General features: G+C 37.7%; 1 protein-coding gene across 1 annotated transcript in view; it reads right to left on the reverse strand.

The window, feature by feature from the left end:
* OXCT1 (3-oxoacid CoA-transferase 1) overlaps nucleotides 1-12,422 on the reverse strand; it is a 176,244-nt gene that overhangs the window by 75,342 nt on the left and 88,480 nt on the right. Inside the window, 2 exon segments of the mRNA XM_037798944.1 lie at nucleotides 7,804-7,879; nucleotides 8,523-8,595. Of these exon segments, the coding sequence (XP_037654872.1) occupies nucleotides 7,804-7,879; nucleotides 8,523-8,595 (149 nt within the window).

Genomic DNA, 12,422 nt, shown 5'->3' on the forward strand with positions numbered 1-12,422 from the left:
ATCTTCATCTATATTTTTATATCCATATCTTTATCTATATTTCTATATCTATGGATTTAACATTTAGGACTACAATGGTGTAACTAATCTACTAGATTGAATCCTGAACACAAACTCTAGCCCCTCTACCTCTACAACTAGAAAGACTTAGCTTGTTTAAAACTGACATCATATCCAGAGGACCAAATTGATTTTATGCGTGCATGAGTAAAATATTAATTCATAGTTATTTTTTTCAAAGGCAAAAAGAAATGAAAAACATGAGAGAAAAACAAACACCAAAAGCACCATGTTCCTTTGCTTTAAGAATGCCTCATTTCAATCCTCCCCATGTAGAAGGAGCTGGCCCTCAGCTGTTCCATTCCTCGTGTATGGCAGTCCTGTCCAGCAAGTTCCTACCACGTGCTTTCCACAGACAGCTCCCTTAGCTGATCATACACATCTGCTTCTCTTCACAAGTCAATAATCTATGGCAGCTGTTTTCCAAAAGTAGGCATTAGGAATGCACCAGAGCAGATCTAAATGTAGAATCAAAGGACAGCAGGCCTTTCCATCTTTTCTAAGCATGCATGACATTCTACCATCATCACAATAAGCAGAGACCTTGAAGGAACCAACTACATTTTGTCAATTTTTTCCCTCTTTAGATGCTCGGGGCAATTTTTAAAAATATGTTCATGGGGCTAACATTGCATACTAAAAAGCTATTAGAAGATAAGACAAACAGCAGCAGCCGCATGGCTCGCCTGCCTTACAGGTATAATGTTTATTATAATCTGACACCTTAATGATTGATGAGGAGGACACTGATGCAGTGAAACTCAAGACTTATACAACCATTGAAGGGTTAAACTCAGTAAAAAGAGGAAAAAGTAAATGAAAAATGATACAATAAAGCTGAACTTTTTAGCTTCTTGACTTCCAGATCTTGCAATAAAATATATCTAAATTTTATGAATCAACATAAATCTTTGGGACAAATAGAAATATACTGCTTACTGAAATAACATTCAAAAAAGGCCAAGCTATATCTTTTCCATAACAAATAAGAGCAAGAAATGTGTCCTTAGAGTTTAAATTTTGATTTCAAATAAGAACTGAGGATAAGCAGGTTGCACTGGCTCCTATAAAATAGTCTTACTTATACCAGTATGCTTTAAAGCAAATATTCCTCCTTTAATGTTAAGCAGTAGAGCACTGAAAAAGATGAAAATCATAGCCACTAATTATGAATTGCTTACAGTATTCAATTTTACTGTCTTTTCACCTGAGCCTATAAAAACAGGTGCAGCAGATCACATAATTTGTCAGGGGTAGTGCTGAAATTCAAACCAGATCTATTACAAACTAAAGTCCATGGTCTTCACTCTTAAACCATCCTGTGTCCAAAAGAATCAAAATATACACTGTGCAATACACGCAAAGAAGACAGGAAGTAATTATCAGTTTTTAAAAGAACAAAATAAATGCTAATCAGAAATGACACCTATCAACCTCCATTACTGAAAGAGTGGAACCAGACACAAGAACAATTTTTATGCTTAACTTTTCTGAACCACGTTACTGTGATGTTCCTGCTGAACTCCAGAGTTCCCCATCACCACCCCCACTGCATCTATCCCTTTTGGAATTTCCAAATTGTATTAGGAAAATGATAAAGAAATAAAAACTTAAGTTTTAATCATCCACAGGAATCTTAACAGGCTATGTAAAAATGTAATACATACTGAAAAATCTTTCCTATAAATGACAATTACATAATACACACTTAACTACGGTAGCTTCTGGCCTCACTGTGCACTAAACCATAATATAAACAAATCTTAAGCTAACTTTTTAAAGATGCCCAAATTCCCTAAAGGCAAGAACATGTTGAACATGCTTCTGCTCCATACCCAGGATTACCGTACAAATTGTTTTCATAAACCATTGGTCCAGAGAATAAGGCATATTTAAAAAACTGTTCACAGTAACCAATGTTCTTCCCTTCTCTGCCAGTTACCCAGCTTCTCCTTATCAAACAATAACAACCCATTTATTTAGTACATACTATGTGTCAAACACTACCTTTTTTAATCCTTTACATAGTCATAAAAAGTAGGTACTATTATATTATTCCCATTTTTCAGATGAGGAAAAGTAGGTAGGTGCCTCAGGTCACAGTGCTAGGAAGTGACAAAAATACGATTTTAACCCAAGTCTATCTCACTACAGGGCCCTTGCCATTAACCATTAAACTCTGAGAGCCAGACAGGACTCTTGAGATCACTTAGTCTCAAACCTGCATTTTACTGATGAGGACACTTGAACACAAAGAGCTAAAGTGATATGTTTAAGGTCACATCCTTAAGGTCACACTGGTAGAGCCAGGACTAAAACCCAGGACTTCATTTTCTATGCTCCTCCTACTATCCCACATGGCCCTTTTCTAAAATTTAAAAATAGAAATGCAGTCTGATTTCCTACACAAATAAGAATTCCCATAAACTGTCAGTCAGACTCACTATAAGATGCTCAGGAGACCCTCCCTGATTTCTCTGAAACCTCCTGAGGTGCCAGCCCTTATGACTATGACTGATTTAGAATGACCAACATGATTATAACTGAAATAAGAAAATGATCCAAAATCTGTTAAGGATTCTTACTATTAATGAGTCAAAGGTATCTTTCCATTAAATTTTAAATATGAATTATGATCGTTTCTTAATACACTGTTTCTCAAACTTGGTTGCATATTAGAACCACCTAAAGAGCTTTTAAAAATGCCAATATCGAGGTCAAACCCTGGATGAATTAAAGTGGAATCACTAGGAGTAGGACCTATCCTTTAGCATTTTGTAAAACTCCCTAGATGATTCTAAGATGAAACCAAGTTTGAGATCCAGGGCTTTAATAATTATTGAGACTTTAACATTTCAGGAGATACTAAATAAAGTAATTTTGAATAAAATAATGCACTAATACAATCTGAAACATTGCTTTCAACTATATTACTCCACCTTACTCAAAAAATTATTAGAGAAAAATATGAGATTTCAAAAAAAAGAACCTGCCAAACTACATGTGCTGGTTTGGATATATTATGTCCCCCAAGAAAAAGCCATGATCTTTTAATCCAGTCTTGTGTAATATTTGGATTAGGCTGTTTCCATAGAGATGTGACTCACCTAACTGTAGTTGACAATTTTGATTAGATTATTTCCAGGGAGGTGTGGCCCCGTCCATTCAGTGTGGGTCTTGATTAGTTTACTGGAGTCCTTTCAAAAGAGCCAACACAGACCCAGATGCTTGCTGACGCTGATGCTTAGGTACTTGGAGATGCAGGCACAAGGATGTTTGGAGATGTTAAGCTAAGAGACGAAGCTCAGAGTTTACTCCAGGATATGCTAAGACAGGACCCCCAGGCATTTGGAGAGAAACACCCTGAGAGAAGAACCAAGAATGCATAAGAGCTGAGAGAGGAGCTAGAACACAACCCAGGATCAGCAGATGCCAGCCATGTGCCTTCCCAGCTAACAGACATTTTCCAGACACCACTGGCCATCCTTCAGTGAAGGTGTCCTCTTGATGCCTTAGTTTGGACACTTTTATGGCCTTAGAACTGTAAATTTGTAACCTAATAGATCCCCTTTATGAAAGCCAAACCATTTCTGGTACTTTGCATAACAGCATTAACAAACTGGAACACCATGGAACACCAGTTACTTAACCAAATTCCTTTTAGCCAGTGCTACAAAGAAACACATAAAAATCCTTAAAAACACTGACAAGAAGAGTAACCTGAGCTAGCAGCCAAAATAATGTTCACTTCAATATTAGCCCAAAATCACAGACATGTATCCATCTGTTGTCGGCATGCATGAAATCAGAAAGCAATAACAGGGAATGTTACAAACCATACTCATAAATTAAGTTACTGATTACAATAATTTTATCAAAGCTAATTCTCAGAGGCTTCTCCCTTGATTAGGTCTTTAGTAAATGAAAACTGTTTGCCTTTCACAATCATGCTTAAACATCATAGGTTTTGCATTCCATAGTAGAAGACAATGTGACTGATTACTTAGCCTTGATAGGACTGATCAAGACAGAATTTTAAACACTGTAAGAAAATAATGCAATTAACTTATTAATGAACTTGTTCATTGTTCTTTCTAGTTACAGGCCTTAATTATGATAAACATTTCTATTTCATCCTTTCATCAGGGTAGAACTAAGTAATCTCCTAAATGTATTTTTTGTCCTTCCCCCAGCTCTGTTTCTTTAAGAAAAGTGATGCTTTGGCCCTGAACTTCTGTATTTTTAATCTCAACTACAGAGTAAACTGGCAAACCTAAGTATTTTCTCAATGCTTATTGAATTCAAATTTAATTCATAGGGCGGGGCAAGATGGCGGCATAAAGAGGAGTGGAAGCTAAGTAGTCCCACTGGAACAACTACAAAAAGCCAGAAACAACTAGTAAATAATCCAGAATAACTGCAGGGGGACAAATGAGACCATCCACTCATCATACACCAACCTGAATTGGGAGGAATGCCCGAGAACACAGCATAAAATCTGTAAGTAAAACCTGAGGATCCAAGTCGTGAGACCCCCTCCCCCATAGCCCGAGCTGCAGAGCCTCGTGGTGCCAGAGAGAAGCTCTCTCCCAGCAAGCGAATACAGCTCAGCTGAGCTCCAACTGGGGTTTTAAGTAGCGAGTGTGAACTGCTCACTACAGGTACGCATCCCAAAAAACAGACAGAGGCTTTGGGTGACGACTGACCCGGGAGAGCTGGAGGGTCGTCTTGGACTAGGTCTGAAGGGGACTATCTGTTTCTTTTTCGGCTTAGTGGAGAAAGCCCCAGTCATATTCAGTTTCCAGGGCTGTGACTTGGGGAAGGGTGGAGACAGCACAAGCAGAGAGAGAGACCACTGAAATGCTAATGAGCTCCACCTGGGGGTTCTGTCTTCTCTAGGAGGAAAGGGGTGGGGCCCTTTCCATTCAGAAGAGATCCCAGAGCCTGGGGGAACACAGCCATACCTCCTCACACCAGTCAAGAATTATAGGCTAACAGGCATCACCTGCTGGGCAGAAATGCACAGTGACCTGAGGCATCAAAGGGTGGAGAAATTTTCTAAGACACACCTTCAGGGAAACCAGATACTGAATATTTCTTCCCTCTGGGACCTGAGCCTGTTCTGGTCTGGGAAAACCTGATTTGGATAACCAAGGAAACCATGCCTAGACAACAGAAAATTACAACCTACACTAAGAAAACCAAAGTTATGGCCCAGTCAAAGGAACAAACGTACACTTCAACTGAGATACAGGAATTTAAACTAATTCTAAATCAAATCAAAAAGTTTAGAGAAGATATTGCAAAAGAGATAGAGGCTGTAAAGGAAACACTGGGCATGTATACGGCAGAAATCAAAAGTTCAAAAAAAACTACTAGTAGAATCTATGGAAATGAAGGACACAACACAGGAGATGAAAGACACAATGGAAACATACAACAGCAGATCTCAAGAGGCAGAAGAAAACACTCAGGAACTGGAGAACAAAACACCTGAAAGCCTACACGCAAAGGAGCAGATGGAGAAAAGAATGAAAAAATATGACAAACGTCTCCGGGAACTCAAGGATGAAACAAAGTACAATAATGTACATATCATTCGTGTCCCAGAAGGAGAAGAGAAGGGAAAGGGGGCAGAAGCAATAATAGAGGAAATAATTAATGAAAATTTCCCATCTCTTATGAAAGACATAAAATTACAGATCCAAGAAGCGCAGCGTACTCCAAACAGAAGAGATATGACTAGGCCTACGCCAAGACACTTAATAATCAGATTATCAAATGTCAAAGACAAAGAGAGAATCCTGAAAGCAGCAAGAGAAAAGCGATCCATTACATACAAAGGAAGCTTCATAAGACTATGTGCGGATCTCTCAGCAGAAACCATGGAGGCAAGAAGGAAGTGGTGTGATATATTTAAGATACTGAAAGAGAAAAACCGTCAACCAAGAATCCTATGTCCAGCAAAGCTGTCCTTCAAATATGAGGGAGAGCTCAAAATATTTTCTGACAAACTGACAATGAGAGACTTTGTGAACAAGACACCTGCCCTACAGGAAATACTAAAGGGAGCATTACAGGGTGATAGAAGACAGGAGTGCGTGGTTTGGAACACAATTTGGGGAGATGGTAGCACAACAATGTAAGTACACTGAACAAAGATAACTATGAATATGGATGAGAGAGGAAGGTGGGGAGCATGTGAGACACCACAAGAAAGGAGGAAAGATAAAGACTGGGACTGTGTAACTTGGTGAAATCTAGAGTTTTCAACAATTGTGATAAAATGTACAAATATGTTCTTTTACGAGGGAGAACAAGCAAATGTGAACCTTGCAAGGTGTTAAAAATGGGGAGGCATTGGGGGAGGGATGCAATCAGCATAAACTAGAGACTGTAACTAATAGAATCATTGTATTATGCTTCTTTTAATGTAACAAAGGTGATATACCAAGGTAAATGCAGATAAGAGGGGGGGATAGGGGAGGCATGTTACACACTTGACATTGGTGGTATTGTCTGATTCTTTATTCTACTTTGATTTAAGGTTATTTTTCCTTTTGCTGCTTCCTAGCTGTCATTTTTTTTTTCCTCTTTCTTTTGCCTCTCTACCTTCTTTGACTCCCCCTCCTGCCTTGTGGAAGAAATGTAGATGCCCTTATATAGATAGTGGTGAAGGTGGTGAACACATAAATGTATGACCATGCAGAGAACCATCGATTATTTACTTGGGATGGAATGTATGGTGAGTGAACAAAACCATATTAAAAAAAAAAAATGGGTTGATTACAAAACCTCGAGGGCAATATACTGAGTGAAATAAGCCAGACACATAAGGACAATTATGGCAGGGGCTCACTGATAGGAATTAATTATAATATGCAAACTCATAGACATGAAATATAAGGTACCAAGATATAGGACGAGGTTTAAGGATGGGGAGTGGTTGCTTAGTATGAGCAGAATGTTCAACTAGGATGAACTGAAATGTTTGGAAATGAACAGGGGTGTTGGTAGCAAGATGTGAGAATAACTAACAGTGCCGAATGGTGTGTGAATGAGGTAGAAAGGGGAAGCTCAGAGTCATATATGTTACCAGAAGGAAAGTTGGAGGTCAAAAGATGAGAATGCATAAAACTGAATCCTATGGTGGGCAATGTCCATGATCAACTATACAAATACTAGAAATCGCTTCCATGAACCAGAACAAAAACAATTAGAAGTTAATAATAGAGGGGCATATAGGGAAGAACTATATACCTACTACAAACTATATACTACACTTAGTAGTATTTCAACATTTTTTCATAAACAGTAACAAATGTACTATATCAATACTAGGAGTCAACAATTGAGGGGGGTTGGTTAGGGATAGGGGAGGATTAGAGTTTCCTTTTCTTTTTTTCTTTTTTCATCTTTCACTTTATTTCTTGTCTGGGGTAATGAAAAGTTTCTAAAAATTGAACAAAAATTAAGTGTGATAGATGCACAGCTGTATGAGGGTACCCAGGGGCAAGTGATTGTACACTTTGGATCTTTGGATAATTGTATGGTATCCGAACAATCTCAATAAAAATGAAAAAAAAATTTTTTAATTCATATAAGAATTATACATTAAAATACGTCTTTTCTTTTTAATTAATTATATTGTGGTTTCATATCAATTGAACTGGATTTTTCTTAATATTTCAAAAATAATTATTCTGACTCAAGCATAAATCAGAAGAAAAAATAGCTACTTACAGGTATCATCCAGTTAGCCAGGTCACCATATCGGGACACCTGCATTGCTCCTAGCATTGTCAGATTGACATGTCCTCTGAGAGAGAAAGAGAGGAGAGAAACCATAGAGCAATTTCACAAACTTTATGTCACCTTTGCTTGAAATCACCAGCAATTGAAATTAATAAATGATTCTATAGCTCCAAAATACATTTGCTTTCCCCCATCCTCACAACTGATTTCCAAATAGATCCACTCCAAGCTCACATTCCTATCATCCATCTTCTTTTACATATAAAAATAACCCTTAAGAGTTCTTTAAAATTTATGGCCCATATTACCTCCAAAAACAAATTAAAAACAGGTGCACACAGTGAGTTTGTTTCCTTCAGTGAGGAAGAATGTGACTCAATTTGAGGGCAAACACTAGCCAGGAAGTTTGAAGAAAATGTTAGGATCATCAAAAAGAGCCTTAGAAATATTTACTTCAATATAATTGATACACACACACATATATATTCCTTTGGGGGGTTCCTTCAATAATAGCAGACTGGATATTCCAATTCCCAACATTCAATTTTAATAATTTCACATATTGTTGCAGCCGAACAAGCCCAAGATAGTTTTATGGCTGGGAAATGTGGCTGTGTGTCATGTTTTGGAGCCTTGCTAACACACTCGGGGGATGACTCAGCTCATTCCGTGCTGTGTGAAAAATGAGGGCCTGGGTTATTACATACCCTCTAATCATTGCAAATGATTCATCGCTGGAGAAAAAAGATGCTCCTGGAAGAACAGTAACTGTTTCTTTGCCTAAATACACACACACACAAGAAACAGGGAAAAAGAAAAAGGCTATTAGATTTCTAAGAGCATGATGGTGGAGAGAGAGGTCTGCTCTTTCTTCTCTATTTCCTAATGAACTAAGGCAACCTTTACCAAAATGCAGTGACATGGGGGTTGGTGAGAGAATACAGTGGGAACTATCCACCCCTGTGAAGAGAAGTATTTTATCGCTGACACTGTTTAGAATTGTCCTTGCATGGTGATAATAAAAAGCAGATCCACTTGTAGTTTTTATTATTGTTTTGAAATTCTCTACAGTCAATGCACACACATCCCCACCCAACCCCAGTGCCTATACCTGGGGAATGCTTCCCACCATACCCCATCCCTTCACAAGCCACTGTTAAATGCTACCAGGAGTGGGAAGGAAAGGCATTCAGAATCCAGTGCTACTGTAAATCACTGGAGCAAAGAGATTGTGGAATAAACAAGAACATAAGAAGAAATGCAATTTTGAAGGAAATGACACGAGACACTTCAGATATTTTAAAAGAAATCAATGAATAATATAATACAGAAAGAGAGGATCCACCTAATTCCTTAATATAATAAGGACTGAGCCCTGTTCTCTTAAAATCTCAACCCCCACTCCCTTTCTTTCTCTCTCTGCCTCACTTTTCCTCTCTTGCTCCTTTAAGCGTGTATTAAAACCATAGGACCTTGGCAAAATCAGGGAATAACATGCCAAAACTAGCCAACATATTTAATGTTAGCATCCATGAGGTCCTGTGGTTATTTAAACCTATATGTACCCCAGAAAAACAAGTTCTCAAATCTATTCCATTCCTGTGGGTGTGAACCCATTGTAAGTAGGACATTTTGAGTGTGGTCTGGGCCAACCCAATCAGGATAGGTCTTAATTCTATTACAGTAGTCCTTTACAAGCAGAATGCCATTCAGAAAGAGAAAGCCACAGGAAGCAAGAAGTTGAACAGCAATGGAAAATGGAAGAGAAGGGACAAACCAGGAGATACCACCATGGCCTTGCTATGTGCCAAACTAAGGACCACAGATCGCCAGCAGCAAGCCCCAGTATGCATTGCCTTGATGACACCTTGATTTCGACTTTTTCCCAGCCTCAAACTGTGAATGAATAAATTCCCATTGTTAACCCGACCCATTTCATGGTATTCGAGCTGCCTAGAAAACTAAAACAGGTCCTCTTAGAATGACCTCTCCCAAAACTTACATCTCATAATAAGAGTTCAGAGCCAAAAGAGATCTTTGAGGTCATCTGATCCCCACAAGTAACACCACCTCACTCATATTTGAGCTGCTTCCTTCTTGTGATCTATTTCCTTTCTGTTTGGGACCTTCAGGTGCCCAGCAATAGCTTCGAGTCTGGGAAAAGTGTTTACTTTTCATGCTACTTTGCCAAAAATAAGTCTGGGGACTGGGAACATCCCATACACTGCCCCTTGTAATGGGACAGACAAAAAGAAGAAAATCTGTGATTCCAAGCATGAAATTGGAACACAGAAAACCTCCCAGACCAACAGGACCAGAAGCAGCATAGCTATCCCCTCAGCTTCTCAAGTATTTCCTGAAGGCTAGTTTTCCCATCAGAATCCCCCTCTCCATTTGAGAATGAGTGTGGAGAAAAAGTAAGCCTATATGTATCATGCTGAAATATTTATTTCCCAAAGGAGTAGAGTATAATTACAAATGATGGAAACATTTTCACATCTTTCAAAGTAACATGAAGCTGAAAAGCTTTGGAAAACACTTTCTGGTATGGTTATTAGGGGCTTTTAAATAGCATGTAAGATTTGGAGGATTAAATTAGATAAAGCTTATAAAGGCCTTATTGTAGTGCCTGGCGCATAGAAAGGGCTCCATAAATGTTAGTTTTTATTATCATTGTTATTATTGTTATTATTCCTCTCTCCAAACCTACTTCTAAAAGAGACAATGACATCAGCCCGTCAGTGAAAAATGCCACAAGCCAGCCTACGAGCTCTAGGTTTCAGGAAAGACATAACACAACTAAATTTTCTCCTAACATAACTTCTAAATCCAGGAAATTCAGATCCTCACCAATCCTGCAAAGATAAGCATCAAGGAGGAAGAACTTGTAGGAGAAAAAAATAAGGGACCAAAAATAAAAACACAACACCATTTATAAGAGCACACACACACAAGAAAAAAATGAAATACTTAGGAATACATCTAATAGATTACATACAAGATCTATATGAGGAAAATGATAAGCTCTGTTGAAAGAAATTAGAGAACATCTAAATAATTGGAGAGCTATTCCATGTTCGTGGATAGGAAGACTCAATGTTATTAAGATGTAAATCTTCCCAGCTTGATCTATAGATTAAAAGCAATCCCAATCAAAAACCCAGCAAGTTATTTTGTGTATATTGACAAACTGATTCTAAAGTTTATATGGAAAGGCAAAAGAACCAGAATAGCCAAGACAATACTGAACAAGAAAAAAGACAAAGGACTGAACCTACCTGACTTCAAGACATACTACAAAGCTACTGTGATCAAGACAATGTGGAATCTATTAATTCCATTAATAGATTAATGAAACAGAATAGAGAGAACAGAAATAGACCAATACAAACACAGCCAACTAATCTCTGATAAAGAAGCAAATACAATTCAATGGAGAAAGAATAGTCTTTTCAATAGGTGGTTCTGGAACAACTGGACATTCACATGTAATAAAAAACAAATCTAGACACAAACCCTTCATCTTTCACAAAAATTAACTCAAAGTGGATCATAGACTTAAATGTAAGCTGCAAAACTATAAACTTCTAGAAGATAACATGAGAGAAAATCTAGGTAAACCTGGGTTTGGAGATGACATTTTAGATACAACCCAAAAGCATGACCCATGGAAAAAAAAATGACAAATTGGACTTAATTAAAATGAAAAACTTCTGCTGTGTGAAAGATACTGTTATGAAAATTAAAAGATGAGCCATAGATTGGGATAAAATATGGGCAAAACATATATCTGATAAAGGACTTACATCCAAAACATAAAAAGTACTCGTAAAAACTCAGCAATAAGAAAACAAACCAATTAAAACTAGGCAAAAGAGCTGAAGAGACACCTTATCAAAGAAGATATAAAGAAGGCAAATAAGCATATGAAAGGATGCTCAGCGTCACATATCATTAAGGAATTGCAAATTAAAATAAGGTACCTCTACACACCTATTAGAATGGCTAAAATCCAAAACACTGACAATATCAAATGATGACTAGGATGTGGAGCAACAAAAACTCTCATTCATTACTGGTGGGAATAAAAATGCTACAGCCATATTGGAAGACAGTTTGGCAGTTTCTTATAAAGCTATAGATGGGCTTACCATAAGAAGCAGCAATTGTGCTCCTAGGTATTTACCCAAATAAATTGAAAACTGTGACCATACAAAAGCCTGCACATGAGTGTTTAGAGCAGCTTTTTTTCATAATTGCCAGAAATTAGAAGCACCTAAGATGCCCCTCAATAGGTGAATGGATAAACAAACTGTGATACATACATACAACGGAATATTATTCAGTGATGTAAAGAAATGAGCAATGAAGCCATGAAAAGACATGGAGAAACATCAAACACATATTGCCAAATGAAGGAAAGTCTGAAAAGACTACATACTGTATGATTCCAACTATATGACATTCTTGAAAAGGAAAAACTATAGAGACAGTAAAAAGATCAGTGGTTGCTAGGGGTCTGGGGCAAGGGAGGGAGGGATGAAAAGTGAACACGGGACTTGTAGGGAAGTGAAACTTTTCTTCATGATAATTTAATGGTAGATATG

Source organism: Choloepus didactylus, chromosome 11, assembly GCF_015220235.1.
Source record: "Choloepus didactylus isolate mChoDid1 chromosome 11, mChoDid1.pri, whole genome shotgun sequence".
NCBI classification, from domain to species: Eukaryota; Metazoa; Chordata; class Mammalia; order Pilosa; family Megalonychidae; genus Choloepus; species Choloepus didactylus.